At 49.9% G+C, this 16,344-nt stretch overlaps 1 protein-coding gene across 3 annotated transcripts in view; it reads left to right on the plus strand.

Annotated features, from left to right (window-relative positions):
• The first annotated feature begins 75 nt into the window (after positions 1 to 75).
• The window catches only part of xpot (exportin, tRNA (nuclear export receptor for tRNAs)), a 61,188-nt gene continuing 44,919 nt past the window's right edge, over positions 76 to 16,344 (plus strand). Inside the window, exons 1-7 of one of the 3 annotated variants that reach the window (XM_086009438.1) lie at positions 76 to 462; positions 2,116 to 2,238; positions 8,694 to 8,776; positions 8,970 to 9,026; positions 12,081 to 12,150; positions 12,604 to 12,831; positions 13,443 to 13,627. In XM_086009438.1, the coding sequence (XP_085865564.1) occupies positions 2,179 to 2,238; positions 8,694 to 8,776; positions 8,970 to 9,026; positions 12,081 to 12,150; positions 12,604 to 12,831; positions 13,443 to 13,627 (683 nt within the window). In that variant the 5' untranslated portion in view covers positions 76 to 462; positions 2,116 to 2,178. The remainder of the gene's footprint in view (positions 463 to 2,115; positions 2,239 to 8,693; positions 8,777 to 8,969; positions 9,027 to 12,080; positions 12,151 to 12,603; positions 12,832 to 13,442; positions 13,628 to 16,344) is intronic. The other 2 variants (XM_086009440.1, XM_086009439.1) reach the window with 2 other exon arrangements.

The raw sequence follows: 16,344 nt of genomic DNA on the forward strand, positions 1-16,344 counted from the left end.
CCACAGGCCCGTTGACAGATTTTAAGAAAGAGAGGGAGGGAGAGAGATATATTGAAAATAAAATCTCTTCTCGTTTGACTGCTGGAAAAATTGGCGCCGCAAACCCAATCGACTTCTGTGGCGGAAAAGGGATAATCGCACCCTGATGACGATTCACGCTCTGCACCAATCAGGTGCCCGCTCTCATCCAGCCGCTTCCACGGGTTGACAGCTTGCGGCCAAAGGAGCGGGAATCCGCTCACCGGCGGCGCCCGCCTGCTCCACTCCACCTTTAGTGATCTTTGTGGAAAGATCTCATTTTTTCAAGTTCTTTTCAAGCGATTTTTAACGCAATCAATCAGTTCCGGAGGTCGTGACCCGAGCACGCCCCGCCCTCTCACCCCTCCGCCGGCGACTTCCTGTGGAGCCGCGGCCAGAGGCGAGGTGGTGAGACCGGGGGATGAGCGCGGCGGCTGTGGGAAGGTAGAGTGAGTGACTGAGGTGGAGAGGGAGGGAAATCGGTGCATTTACCGCTCTCTGGGAACAGGCTCCACTGAGAGAGCTGGGCCCGCCACCTGGCCTTTCACCCCAGTCCCCTGGCCTTTAAACCCCAGTCCCCTGGCCTTTAACCCCTCCCCCCCCAGGCCTTTAAACCCCCCCGCCCCCTGGCCTTTACACCCCCGCCCCCTGGCCTTTTACACCCCCCGCCCCAGTCCCCTGGCCTTTACCACCCCCCCCCCCAGTCCCCTGGCCTTTACCCCCCCCCAGTCCCCTGGCCTTTACCCCCCCCCCAGTCCCCTGGCCTTTACCCCCCCCCCAGTCCCCTGGCCTTTACCCCCCCCAGTCCCCTGGCCTTTACCCCCCCCCCCCCCCCCCCCCAGTCCCCTGGCCTTTACCCCCCCCCCCCCCCCAGTCCCCTGGCCTTTTACCCCCCCCCCAAGTCCCCTGGCCTTTTACCCCCCCCAAGTCCCCTGGCCTTTTATATCCCCCCCCCCCCCCACCACCAAGTCCCCTGGCCTTTTATATCCCCCCCCCCCTCAGTCCCCTGGCCTTTTATATCCCACCCCCCTCAGTCCCCTGTCCTTTACCCCCCCTCCCCCCCCAGGTAACTGTTCATTGACATGGTGATAAACTGGTTGCTGGATACACACTAGTCAGGGTAGCATGGAGGTGTGTGTGTCTGTGTGAGTGAGACCCACTCCCATCAATATCTGATCCACTTCCATTTTACACCCATAAATTATTGATCTAAAAGTGTCAGTGAGTAGCACCCTTTCCTCTGAGTCAGAAGGTTGTGGGTTTAAGTCTCACTCCAGAGACTTGAGCACATAAATCTAGGCTGGCGCTCCAGTGCAGTGCTGAGGGAGTGCTGCACTGTCAGAGGTGCCGTCTTTCGAATGAGACGTTAAACCGAGGCCCCGTCTCCTTTCAGGCGGACATAAGAGACCCCACGGCACTGTTTCGAAGAGGAGCAGGGGAGTTATCCCCCGGTATCCTGGTCAATATTTATCCCGCAATCAACATCACTAAAAACAGATTAACTGCTCATTATCACATTGCTGTTTGTGGGAGCTTGCTGTGTGCAAATTAGCTGCTGTGTTTCCTACATTACAACAGTGACTCCACTTCAAAAAGTACTTCATTGGCTGTAAAGCGCTTTGGGACGTCCGGTGGTCGTGAAAGGCGCTATATAAATGCGAGACTTTTTTTCTTTTATATACGTTATTAAAATCGAACTTAATGTATTGCAACTTGCCAAAGCACCTTCGCTGTGGTTTTATATTCCCCCTCCCTCCCCTTTTCCTAGTCTGGAACAAAGAGGCTGAGGAGGCCCTCCCACGACTACTTTAAAACATTGATTTCCTCTATCTGCATCTTCACTTGCACAGATGCTGAAGGAACAGTTGCCTCAGGAAGTCGAGCTATTGCATCAGTCAGCGCAGAAGCAGCATCCTGTTCCAGCAAAGCCACAGAAACTGAAAAATGTTTTGAGACGGTGGCAGAACTGACTGCATTCTGATGTGTGGGCATCCTGGCTCAAATAGCTAGAATCTGTAGGAAGATGGGTGTCGATTTGTTTCTGCCGAGTGCAGTGTTGCTGCTGTGTTTGATCACCTGCTGTGTTGTTGTTGCCAGATGCCTGTAGCCTGTAAATGGGAAGCGAGCAAACCGACTGTCAAGAACAGGTGATTGACAACGATGGATGAACAAGCTCTTTTGGGTTTGAACCCAAATGCAGATGCCAGTTTCAGACAGCGGGTGAGTTCTCTCTTTTGGTAGGACCAGTCAAAAATAAACAAATAGGCTGTAACTAATAAAACCTTAAATAATCCTTAGTAAATTAAATTAAAATTTGGTTATCCAATCCAATTATGCACTCCAGTCCCCGCGGCGCCCACCGGTCACGGAAGTGCTCGAGCGTGCCGGCGGACACCGCGTGCTCCATCTCCAGGGCCACCCGGGCGCAAACATGGCCGCGGAAGAGAGGGAGGCAATCTGGCTGGACGACCCCCTCGACCGCCCGCTGCCTGGACCAATTGATGGCTTTTCTAGCCAGGCCCAGGAGCAACGGCGGGTGAGTTAAGTCAGCTGAAATAAAATACTGGATGATCAGTAATGTAGTTCTGTTCTGTCCAGAGGGTCTTTAATGTTTGAGTTCAACAATATCAGATCATAACCTCTGCCCCCATTTAGTTGCTGATTCTGCTGTTGCCATTTACACCTCCTCTAGACCCATCTTTTGTTTCTTTACTTGTCCCATTACCATCTCCTTTTGCCTTGCACCATCCTCCCCTTTGTCATTTAATCTCTCCTGCCTTCCACCCAATCACAGACCTTCCCTTTTGTTCTTTCCTCCCCCTCCCCACTTTCCCTGCCTCTGAACTTGTTTAAAAACTGTTACATCGCTATAACTTTTTCATCGACCTGAAACATTAACTCTGTTTCTCTTTCCACAGAGTTTTTCCAGCATTTTCTGTTTTTATTTCGGATTTCCAGCATCCGCAGTATTTTGCTTTAATATTTTGTCACTCGGCAGGGCTATAGAAAATTTATTCCGACAACTGCAATATAAATGTTACACAAATGAGTCACCAGTTCAATATAGTTGTTGTACGATGTATATAAATAATGTATTATTGGATGTTAAATGTGTATTTTATTCAAGTGATATCTACATTTGGAGTTTGGGATGTATATGCTAATTTTAGAAAATTCATGAATAAAAACCTGTGGAAATTTAAGCTCTTGCTAAATCTCAAACCTTGTGTCCTGTTAAAGTGCCCAGTTCCTAGTTTATACTGAGACGCTGCAGTTTGGATTGCTATATATATTTTCAGCTGTGGCTCAGTGGGTAGCACATAGAAACATAGAAGATAGGAGCAGGAGTAGGCCATTCGGCCCCTCGAGCCTGCTCCGCCATTCAATGAGATCATGGCTGATCATCCAAAGAGATCATGGCTGATCATCCAAACTCAGTACCCTGTCCCTGCCTTCTCCCCATACCCCTTGATCCCTTTAGCCTTAAGAAATATATCTAACTCCTTCTTGAATATATTTAATGAATTGGCCTCTACTGCCTTCTGTGGTAGAGAATTCCACAGGTTCACCACTCTCTGGGTGAAGAAATTCCTCTTCATCTCTGTCCTAAATGGCTTACCCCTTATCCTTAGACTGTGACCCTTGGTTCTGGACTCCCCGGCCATCGGGAACATCCTTCCTGCATCTAGTCTGTCTAGTCCTGTTAGAATTTTATAAGTTTCAATGAGACCCCCTCTCATTCTTCTAAACTCCAGCGAGTACAAGCCCAATCGACCCAATCTCTCCTCATACGTCATTCCTGCCATCCCAGGTTTCAGTCTGGTGAATCTTCACTGCACTCCCTCCATGGCAAGAACATCCTTCGTCAGATAAGGCGACCAAAACTGCACACAATACTCAAGGTGTGGTCTCACCAAGGCCCTGTACAACTGCAGCAAGACATCCTTGCTCCTGTACTCAAACCCTCGCTACAAAGGCCAACATACCATTTGCCTTCTTAACCATCTGCTGCACCTGCATGCTTACCTTCAGCGACTGGTGCACAAGGACACCCAGGTCTCGTTGCACTTCGCCTTCTCCCAATCTATTGCCGTTCAGATAATCTGCCTTCCTGTTTTTGCCACCCTCGCCTCTGAGTCAGAAGGTTGTGGGTTCAAGTCCCACTCCAGGGACTTGAGCACAAAAATCTATACTGGCACTCTAGTGCAGTGCTGAGGGAGCGCTGCACTGTCGGAGGTGCTGTCTTTCGGATGAGACGTTAAACCGCGGTCCCCTCTGCCAGGGCACTATTTTGAGGCAGAGCAGAGGAGTTCTCTCCGGTGTCCTGGCCAATAATTATCCTTCATTCAACATCACTACAACAGATTATCTGGCCATTATCACATGACTGTGTGTGGGAGCTTGCTGTGCGCAAATTGACTGCCGCGTTTCTTAGGTTACAACAGTGACTACACTTCAGAAAAGTACTGCATTGGCTGTAAAGCGCTTTGGGATGTCTGGTGGTTGTGAAAGGCTCTCTGTGAATACAAGTCTGTCTGTGTTCATATTCAAATGGGAGGACTTTTTAAATATTTCTCTGCTGTTAGATTATATATGCAAGAACTAGGTGGGCTGTTTTTCCTGATTCTAAGTTTGAGGTTCACAAGATGTTCGGATTTAAATGTCGCTAAGCTGATAAAGTGGTATGGCACTGGCTTGTACACATGATTTCTCCAGTCCTGGCCAACCCATTGGGAAGCGTGGTGCTGTTCCACAGGAAGGCAGAGAAATCAAATGGTTATCAAAACTGCCTCGTTCCATCTGCGGAACCTCGCCCGCCTCCACCCCTGCCTCAACACCTGTGGAACCTCGCCCGCCTCCACCCCTGCCTCAACATCTGCGGAACCTCGCCCGCCTCCACCCCCTGCCTCAACATCTGCGGAACCTCGCCCGCCTCCACCCCTGCCTCAACACCTGCGGAACCTCGCCCGCCTCCACCCCCTGCCTCAACACCTGCGGAACCTCGCCCGCCTCCAACCCCTGCCTCAACACCTGCGGAACCTCGCCCGCCTCCAACCCCTGCCTCAACACCTGCGGAACCTCGCCCATCTCCACCCCTGCCTCAACACCTGCGGAACCTCGCCCGCCTCCACCCCTGCCTCAACATCTGCGGAACCTCGCCCATCTCCAACCCCTGCCTCAACATCTGCGGAACCTCGCCCGCCTCCACCCCTGCCTCAACACCTGCGGAACCTCGCCCGCCTCCAACCTCTGCCTCAACATCTGCGGAACCTCGCCCGCCTCCACCCCTGCCTCAACATCTGCGGAACCTCGCCCACCTCCACCCCTGCCTCAACACCTGCGGAACCTCGCCCGCCTCCACCCCTGCCTCAACATCTGCGGAACCTCGCCCGCCTCCACCCCTGCCTCAACACCTGCGGAACCTCGCCCGCCTCCACCCCTGCCTCAACACCTGCGGAACCTCGCCCGCCTCCACCCCTGCCTCAACACCTGCGGAACCTCGCCCACCTCCACCCCTGCCTCAACACCTGCGGAACCTCGCCCGTCTCCACCCCTGCCTCAACATCTGCGGAACCTCGCCCATCTCCACCCCTGCCTCAACATCTGCGGAACCTCGCCCGCCTCCACCCCTGCCTCAACACCTGCGGAACCTCGCCCGCCTCCACCCCTGCCTCAACACCTGTGGAACCTCGCCCGCCTCCACCCCTGCCTCAACACCTGCGGAACCTCGCCCGCCTCCAACCCCTGCCTCAACATCTGCGGAAATCCTCGCCCGCCTCCACCCCGTCTCAACACCTGCGGAACCTCGCCCGCCTCCACCCCTGCCTCAACACCTGCGGAACCTCGCCCGCCTCCACCCCTGCCTCAACACCTGCGGAACCTCGCCCGCCTCCACCCCTGCCTCAACACCTGCGGCACCTCGCCCGCCTCCACCCCTGCCTCAACACCTGCGGAACCTCGCCCGCCTCCACCCCTGCCTCAACATCTGCGGAACCTCGCCCGCCTCCACCCCTGCCTCAACACCTGCGGAACCTCGCCCGCCTCCACCCCTGCCTCAACACCTGCGGAACCTCGCCCGCCTCCACCCCTGCCTCAACATCTGCGGAACATCGCCCGCCTCCACCCCTGCCTCAACATCTGCGGAACCTCGCCCGCCTCCACCCCTGCCTCAACACCTGCGGAACCTCGCCCGCCTCCACCCCTGCCTCAACATCTGCGGAACCTCGCCCGCCTCCACCCCTGCCTCAACACCTGCGGAACCTCGCCCGCCTCCACCCCTGCCTCAACACCTGCGGAACCTCGCCCGCCTCCACCCCTGCCTCAACATCTGCGGAACCTCACCCGCCTCCACCCCTGCCTCAACATCTGCGGAACCTCGCCCGCCTCCACCCCTGCCTCAACATCTGCGGAACCTCGCCCGTCTCCAACCCCTGCCTCAACATCTGCGGAACCTCGCCCGCCTCCACCCCTGCCTCAACACCTGCGGAACCTCGCCCGCCTCCACCCCTGCCTCAACATCTGCGGAACCTCGCCCGTCTCCAACCCCTGCCTCAACATCTGCGGAACCTCGCCCGCCTCCACCCCTGCCTCAACATCTGCGGAACCTCGCCCGCCTCCACCCCTGCCTCAACACCTGCGGAACCTCGCCAGCCTCCACCCCTGCCTCAACATCTGCGGAACCTCGCCCATCTCCACCCCTGCCTCAACATCTGCGGAACCTCGCCCACCTCCACCCCCTGCCTCAACACCTGCGGAACCTCGCCCGCCTCCACCCCTGCCTCAACACCTGCGGAACCTCGCCCGCCTCCACCCCTGCCTCAACATCTGCGGAACCTCGCCCATCTCCACCCCTGCCTCAACATCTGCGGAACCTCGCCCACCTCCACCCCTGCCTCAACATCTGCGAAACCTCGCCCGTCTCCACCCCTGCCTCAACATCTGCGGAACCTCGCCCGCCTCCACCCCTGCCTCAACACCTGCGAAACCTCGCCCGCCTCCACCCCTGCCTCAACACCTGCGGAACCTCGCCCGTCTCCACCCCTGCCTCAACATCTGCGGAACCTCGCCCACCTCCACCCCTGCCTCAACACCTGCGGAACCTCGCCCGCCTCCACCCGTGCCTCAACATCTGCGGAACCTCGCCCGCCTCCACCCCCTGCCTCAACACCTGCGGAACCTCGCCCGCCTCCACCCCTGCCTCAACATCTGCGGAAATCCTCGCCTATGCCTTTGTTACCTCTTGATTCCACTCTCCTGGCCGCCCTCCAAGTCATGCGTACCCGAAGGCCCCAGATATGATTATTTGTCTGCGCAGGATTAGCTGATCTCGGGCAGGACACCTGTTCGGGCATTGCAGTTGGCCTTCGTAAACCCCGTGGTTAAAAAAGAAAAAGAAAAAAAGACTTGCATTTATGTAGCGCCTTTCATGACCGCCGGATGTCCCAAAGCACTTTACAGCCAATGAAGTACTTTTTTTTTTTGAAGTGTAGTCATTTCATAATGTCGGGAAACGTGGCAGCCAATTTGCGCACAGCAAGCTCCCAGAAACAGCAATCTGATAATGACCAGATAATCTGTTTTAGTGATGTTGGTTGAGGGATAAATATTGGCCAGGACACCAGGGAGAATTCCCCTGCTCTTCAACATAGTCCCTGAGAGAGCAGACGGGGCCTCGGTTTAACGTCTCATCTGAAAGACGGCACCTCCAACAGTGCAGCACTCCCTCAGTACTGCACTGGGACGGTCAGCCTGGATTTTTGTGCTCAAATCTCTGGAGTGGGACTTGAACCCACGACCTTCTGACTCAGAGATGAGGGTGCTACCAACTGAGTCACAGTTAAGCCGTGATTACTGCTTTGGTTTTACGCATTGATTCGTGTGTGTGCGTGCGTGCGTGCGGAGAGGGCTCAGCTGTGATGCCTTCCATAGAAGATAGGAGCAGGAGTAGGCCCTTCGCGCCTGCTCTGCCATTCAATGAGATCATGGCTGATCATCCAAATTCAGTACCCTGTCCCTGCTTTCTCTCCATATCCCTTTAGCCTTAAGAAATATATCCAACTCCTTCTTGAATATATTTAATGAACTGGCCTCCACCGCACTCTGTGGCAGAGAATTCCACAGGTTCACCACTCTCTGAAGAAATTCCTCCTCATTTCAGTCCTAAATGGCTTACCCCTTATCCTTCGACTATGACCCCTGGTTCTGGACTCCCCGGCCATCGGAAACATCCTTCCTGCATCTAGTCTGTCCAGGCCTGACAGAATTTTATAGGTTTCGATGAGATCCCCTCTCAATCTTCTAAACTCCAGTGAGTATAAGCCCAATCGACACAATCTCTCCTCATACGTCATTCCTGCCATCCCAGGTATCTGTCTGGTGAATCTTCGCTGCACTCCTTCCATGGCAAGAACGTCCTTCCTCAGATAAGGCGACCAAAACTGCACACAATACTCAAGGTGCGGTCCACAGTTAAATAGCCTTTTGAGGGTCACTGTCTGGGTGCACACATGGAGAGTGTTCGCTTGGGAGTGTGGGCAGGCTTGTGGATCTATAACCCAGGAAGGGTCAGCATCTTGAGAGGGGCAAATTGGGGGAAGCACAAGATCAAGGCTCCTTGTGTATAATCCTGGATGAAAATATCAAACCGTGTATTTTTCTTTGAACCCATTCTTTAGGCATTGGCATATTTTGAACAGCTGAAGGTGTCCCGGGACGCATGGCAAGTGTGTGCGGAAGCTTTAGCACAAGGAGTATACAGGTAGGCACTTGTGCATTCGTTTTGCGGAAATTAGATTTTTAGCTTAATGTTGCGTTGGAGGTAAATGGGAAGGGTCGTATTGCGAGCTAAGGAGGTCGTAGAATTTCAGAGTTTGGGGTGAGTGAGGGTCATGAACAACTAGTGTTGTGCCTCGACAAAAAAAAATCAATGCAATTGTTTTTCTTGTCCACAGCGATGACCATGTAAAGTTCTTTTGTATTCAAGTATTGGAACATCAAATTAAATTCAGGTAAGAGTGTGCCATATATGTGCTATATATATAATGTGTGTGTGTATTGATTCTACTTTTGAGTTCATTAAGATGAAAGCACTATATTGATAAGGTTGCTAATGTCTACAGAAATATCAATACTCCCTAGTTGTTAATTGCTCGTGGGATGGTGTTTTCTGTCAGTCTGTACTGGGCATGCTGATTTTAGCGGTGACGCATGGCAGTTGTAAGTGACACTGAAATTGCCTGATCCTGCTCAATATTGCATTTGAGTGAATGGTCTCGACGGAGGAAATGTGATCAGGGTGAAAGTAACACAGAAAATTGGAAAACATCCATCAGCATTACTTTCTGTAGCAGTTCTTATCAATGTCTTAATCATTGTTTTTTACTTTGTGGTTGATATATTGACGTTTTGCAATGTTTTAATCTTTGAATCTACATAGCCTTGTGTCTGTGTGCACTTCCTGGGATCGTTCTTCCATTATAAATTCCTGTATCCACCTTTATAATGGAAGCTGTCATGCTGCAATTACCATCTCTCACTGGTGGAGACACGACCGTGCCACCGCTGGCATTATGTTACATTCTCTAAAGATTGGGAGAATTGTCTGCCTAGGAGGGGTTTTGATCGAGGTTTTAGGGAGAAACTGTTTCCCCCGGCGGGCGGGTCAGTAACCAGAGGACACAGATTTAAAATAGCAAAAAAGCCCAAGGGGTGAGGAGAATTTTTTTTTACGGGGCGAGTTATGACCTGGAATGCGCTGCCTGAAAGGGTGGTGGAAGCAGATTCAATAGTAACTTTCCAAAGGGAATTGGATCTCTACTTAAAAAGGAAAAATATGTCCAGGGCTCTGGGGAAAGAGGGGGGGGGGTGGCGGGGGGACTGGGACTATGTGGATAGCTCTTTGAGAGCCGGCACAGGCACAGTGGACCGAATGGCCTCCTGCTGTGCTCCGTGATTCTGTTGCACTTTGAGCGCATTTCTGAATTTGGACCCATAAATTTGATATTTGAATACAGAATCATGATAGTGCACATTGAAGGTAGAAATAATGTCGTGGAAGGAACAAAATTACTAACCAGCCAAGTCCTGGTGCCCTTGTTGTGAGTTTTTTCTTTTCCCCTTTTCGTTCTTGTCTGTTTTGAATGTTTGAATCTGTGGGCTGCTTGACACGGCATTTTTATATCCATGGATTCTCACATGACTCATTTCAATCTGATTTTGGGAAATGTGTGATTGGCATGGCTCTCAGAACTTCCTGGCTGAGGACATAAAGATGGAAAGGCAAAGTACTGCGGATGCTGGAAATCCGAAATCTCAACAGGAGATGCTGGAAACACTCAGCAGGTCAGGCAGCATCTGTAAAGAGAGATACAGAGTCAATGTTTAGGACTGGAAAATGTTGCAGATGTGACCGGTTCTAAGCAAGTACGGAGGCTGGGGGAAGGGGAGGAAAGAACAAAAGGGAAGGTTGTGATAGGGCGGGAGGCAGGAGAGATGAAATGAACAGCAGAATCATTACCCGCAGCCGAAAAAATGGGAGCGGTGGTTATGATCTGAAATTGTTGAGTGCGGAAGGCTGTAAAGTGCCTGATCGACAGATGAGGCGCTGTTCCCCGAGAATCCGTTGAGCTTCACTGGAATAGTGCAGGAGGCCGAGGTCAGAGTGGGAGTGGGATGGAGAATTAAAATGGCAAGCAACCGGAAGCTCAGGGTCACGCTTGTGGACATAAAGATGGAAGCGGAAATTTCGAGTGCGAGCGTGAAGGTCATTGCTTACTGCAACTAGCTGCACATAACCAAAATACTAAAAAAAAATCTGGATTTTGAAGGATAAACTTAACCTATGTACTTGGAGGTGAGCTTTCAGCTACATGTCTTCATTCTTTGCTCCCAGTGAGAGACAAGGCCGTCAGCAGCAGTGACACTCTAATAGTTACTTGCATTTAATGGGAGCTTGATGTTTATAAAGTTGACCGGGAAATTGGGTATGGTGGACTCCGCTGTATGTATCCTGTGGTGTGCCCTTTATAATTGATTATAATAGATCATCAGCCGTGGCTCAGTGGGTAGTACGCTCGGCTCCAACTTGTGGGTTCAAGTCCTACTCCAGAGACTTGAGCACAAAAATCTAGGCTGAGGGAGCAGCGCACTGTCGGAGGTGCCGTCTTTCGGATGAGACGTTAAACCGAGGCCCCGTCTACCCTCTCGGGTGGACGGAAAAGACCCCTTGACACTATTTCGAAGAAGAGCAGGGGAGTTCTCCCCGGTGTCCTGGCCAATATTTATCCCCCAATCAACATCACTAAAAACAGATTATCTGGTCATTATCACATTGCTGTTTGTGGGAGCTTGCTGTGCGCAGTTTTGGCTGCCACGTTTCCCACATTACAACAGTGACTGCACTTCAAAAGGACGTCATTAACTGTAAAGTGCTTTGGGACATCCTGAGGTTGTGAAAGGCACGAAAGAAATTCAAGTCTTTGTTTTTTAATTTAAAAAAATCCACATAATAAAATGTTCACTCAGATCCTGGGATGTGGGCGTCGCTGGCAAGGCCAGCATTTATTGCCCATCCCTAATTGCCCTTGAGAAGGTGGTGGTGAGCCGCCTTCTTGAACCGCTGCAGTCCGTGTGGTGAAAGTTCTCCCACAGTGCTGTTAGGGAGGGAGTTCCAGGATTTTGACCCAGCGACGATGAAGGATCGGCGATATACTTCTAAGCCAGGATGGTGTGTGACTTGGAGGGGAACTTGGAGGTGATGGTGTTCCCATGTGCCTGCTGCCCTTGTCCTTCTAGAGGTTGCGGGTTTGGGAGTTGCTGCAGTGCATCTTGTAGGTGGAATACACTGCAGCCACGGTACGCCGGTGGTGGAGGGAGTGAATGTTTAAGATGTATGGTCTTACAGATTTTGGTGTCTGTGGGATACTGTGGCACTTCAGCGTGGCTACCTGGTGCAAGCTATGGTGATATTTAAAGTCCACTCACCTGAATTTTTATTGTTTTAGCTATGCCTTGTAAATGTGAATGTTGTGTACAGAAAGTGAGTGTTTTTAAAAATGTTGCAGGTATGCTGTTCTGACTGAAGCACAACATCAACTCATTAGACAAACCATGATGACCTGGCTTCAGGCTCAAGTGAGTAGTGTGATTGTCCTGTCTATAATTATTACACTAAACAAAATCCTGAAGCTCTTCAGGTATCTAGGAATGTATGGGTTTTGAAAATTGTCTGATTCTTGCAAGTAACCGTTGAACAGTTAAGTTTATTATACGGGGAAAGAGCAGGGGAGTGGGACTAATTGGAGAGCTCTTTCAAAGAGCAGGCACGATGGGCAGAACGGCCTCCTTTTTGTGCTCTATGATATCAAAGATACAGAGGGAAAATCTGGATCTGTTCAGATTGTTTAAAATTGGTTCTGTTACTTACTTTACTAAATTGCTATCCCATAATTTATTAACTGCGACCTAAATGGCACTTTGACTTCCTCATCAAGCTGTGTCACAAGCTCCTGATTCTGTGCTTTATGGTCTGCTGCCGAGCGTCCTCTTAACTATTGAATCCTTCGTGTTTATCTTTATCCTCCACAGATGGTAAACCCGCACCCGGAGAAGACTTTTATTCGCAACAAAGCGGCTCAAGTCTTTGCACTGCTTTTTTTAACGGAGTATCTTACCAAGTGGCCCAAGTTCTTCTTTGATATTCTCTCAGTCGTTGGCCTTAACCCTCGGGGAGTCGATCTCTATCTGCGAATCCTTATGGCCATCGATGCAGAAGTCGTAGATCGGGACATTGTTCATACAGCAGAGGTAAGAATGGTGAGCATGAATTTCATCCTCCATAGGTGTAATCTGTAGTAGTTTGTTTGCCACTAAAGTACACGACAGGCTTCTAAAGTTGCAATTTTGCAGTCAGCCGTGGCTCAGTGGGCAGCACCCTCGCCTCTGAGTCAGAAGGTTCTGGGTTCAAGCCCCACTCCAGAGACTTGAGCACAAAAATCTAGGCTGACACTCCACTCCAGTGCAGTGCTGAGGGAGTGCTGCACTGTCGGAGGTGCCGTCTTTCGGATGAGACGTTAAACCAAAGCCCTGTCTGCCCCCTCGGGTGGCCGCAAAAGATCCCATGGCACTATTTCGAAAAAGAGCAGGGGGAGTTCTCCCCAGTGTCCTGGCCAATATTTATCCCTCAATCAACATCACTAAAACAGATTATCTGGTCATTATCACATTGCTGTTTGTGGGAGCTTGCTGTGTGCAAAATGGCTGCTGCGTTTCCTACAACAGTGACTACACTTCAAAAAGTACTTCATTGATTGTAAAGCGCTTTGGGACGTCCGGTGGTCGTGAAAGGCGCTACAGAAATGCAAGTCTTATTGCTTTATTAGAACAATTGTATAGTGATTTTAAAAATATATATTTTCTGTAACTAGGAGTGTAGGCGAAACACTTTAATAAAAGATGCAATGAGGGAGCAATGTATACCAAATCTCGTGGAGTCATGGTATCAGATCCTGCACACCTATCAGCAAACCAACTCGGAACTAACATGCCAGTGCCTTGAGGTTGTAGGAGCCTTTGTCTCCTGGATTGACTTGAATCTGATAGCAAATGACAGGTACGTGGTTTTTGAACGCTTTTGTTTTCTACTAAAATTGTAAACATTTGTAAAAGAAAAAGCGACTTTGTGTTTATACGAATAGGACCCATTCGAATTCTTCGTGTAACACTCCATCATTGGTGTGCATTGCTTCCTTCAGAGAAGTGGGCAGAGGTAATTGGATTGGTTCAGCGTTTAACACTAGTGCGGTTTGTGGGAGCTTGCTGTGGGCAAATTGACTGCATTTCCTACATTACAACAGCGACTACACTTCGAAAGTACTTCATTGACTGAAGTGCTTTGGGGCGTCCGGAGGTTGTGAAAGGTGCGATTATAAATGCAAGTGTTTTTTTTCTAGTTTGCACAATCTTTTCTTTTGACAAACAAAATCTACCAGGCCCACGTAGCAAAAACCTGAAGTTGGACCTCGTGGGGTCGATCCAGATGAAAACTTGAGCTTGGGAGTTCTCTGGCTGTTATCAGTCAAGCAAGCTTCACTCCCAAATTCTACTTAACAAAAAAAAAAAATTCCCTCATCTCTCTTCCCACTGGCGAGTGTGCTTCCCTGGGCGGTATTTTTCTTTTTTGTGGGGCTAACTGAATTAAACTAAAGCTGTATTGGACAGAAATTATCCCGTGTGTGCGCAATGCTTTAGTTTTTCAAATTTCACCAGGTCGCTCTGCAGTGGCCCAGTGGGGAGGGGGGTGGGGGAAGCAAGGAATGTTGTGCATGGGACACAAAAGGGAAAGGGAGGTGGGGGGGCTATGATTTGGTCTGGTCCCTGGTTTCAAACATTGCCTGTAGTAGAAATCGGAGATCCTTGTGCACCAGTCGCTGAAGGTAAGCATGCAGGTGCAGCTGGGGGTTAAGAAGGCAAATGGTATGTTGGCCTTCGTAGCGAGAGGATTCGAGTACAGGAACAAGGATGTCTTGCTGCAGCTGTACAGGGCCTTGGTGAGACCACACCTTGAGTATTGTGTGCAGTTTTGGTCACCTTATCTGAGGAGGAATGGTCTTGCCATGGAGAGAGTGCAGCGAAGATTCACCAGACTGATACCTGGGATGGCAGGAATGACGTATGAGGAGAGATTGGGTCGATTGGGCTGATACTCGCTGGAGTTTAGAAGAATGAGAGGGGATCTCATTGAAACTTACAAAATTCTAACAGGACTAGACAGACTAGATGCAGGAAGGATGTTCCCGATGGCGGGGGAGTCCAGAACCAGGGGTCACAGTCTAAGGATAAGGGGTAAGCCATTTAGGACAGAGATGAGGAGGAATTTCTTCACCCAGAGAGTGGTGAACCTGTGGAATTCTCTACCACAGAAGGCAGTAGAGGCCAATTCATTAAATATATTCAAGAAGGAGTTAGATATATTTCTTAAGGCTAAAAGGATCAAGGGATATGGGGAGAAGGCAGGGACAGGGCACTGTATTTGGATGATCAGCCATGATTCGTTAAATGGCGGAGCGGGCTCGAGGGGCTGAATGGCCTACTCCTGCTCCTATCTTCTATGTTTCTATGAGATCTGTAGGTTCAAACCAAAACTAGTGCACTTTTTTTGATACTTTGTGAAAGTTAAGTATGTCTTTGCCTACGGCATTGAATATTAGGGTGTCCAGGAGAGGAAGTTAGGTTGCTACAGAGCAAGATGGTCTTCTTATTGCAGAGTCAACCCGCGAATTGTCCTGAAATGGTGTGGCTGGCAGTGAAGAATCGCCTGCTCTTACTTTAAACTTTACTGATGGTATGTTTCTCCATTTACTTGTCATCTTCTGTATGGTGACTACATTGGTTTATGCTTCTATGTTGTTTAAATAATGGGGAGCAGAGAGAGAAGGGCCCAGTGGTGTCCTGGGCCTAGGGGTAACGGTGTTTCCAAAATTCAGTATTCAAGTAAAATTGAATATCTCTGAATTTTGTTTAAAAAAAAAATACAGTACTGTAATAACATTTCCCTTTTAATGTTTGTGTATTTATCTGGTTTAATTCAAAATCTATCCGTCATTTAGGTCTGAAGTAGAAATTATATGTAAAATATTGTTTGAATTAAAATCTATTGTAATAACTACACAAACAGTAAATGCAGTCCAGGCAAGTATCTTCTCCCGTCTGTGTGAAAAGAATTGCCACCCAGAGGGAGGGCAAGTTTCCCCCAGAGGGAGGGCAAGTTTCCCCCAGAGGGAGGGTATAAGAACATACAGTAAACTCGTTTAAACGGCACTTCATCATCCGGAATTCTTTAATAACCGGCAAAATAGATAACTGGTAATCTTGCCGAATCCATCCATTTTTCGTTTGTCCCAGTTTCCCGCGGTGGCCGAGTTAGTCAGTGGTTTTTATTTTTTTTTGTGTTTAAAAATTTGCCTACCTCTCTCTTATCCGGAATTTTTCATCAACCGGCACCATCCCGGTCCGTAGGTGCCGGATACGAAAGAGTTTACTGTAACAAGAAATAGGAGCAGGAGTCGGCCATTCGGCCCCTCCGAGCCTGCTCCGCCATTCAATAAGATCATGGCTGATCTTCGACCTCAACTCCACTTTCCTGCCCTATCCCCATATCCCTTGATTCCCCTGTGAATCCAAAAATCTATCGATCTCCGCCTGGAATCTACTCAATGACTGAGCATCAACAAACCTTTGGGGCAGGGAAGTCCAAAGATTCACAACCCTCTGAGTGAAGCAATGCCTCCAGAGGGAGGGCACTAGTAATAAACAACAGGCAATCTGTAT

This window comes from Somniosus microcephalus, chromosome 16 (assembly GCF_052327205.1).
Source record: "Somniosus microcephalus isolate GS21.2 chromosome 16, FLI_Smic_1.0, whole genome shotgun sequence".
NCBI lineage: Eukaryota > Metazoa > Chordata > Chondrichthyes > Squaliformes > Somniosidae > Somniosus > Somniosus microcephalus.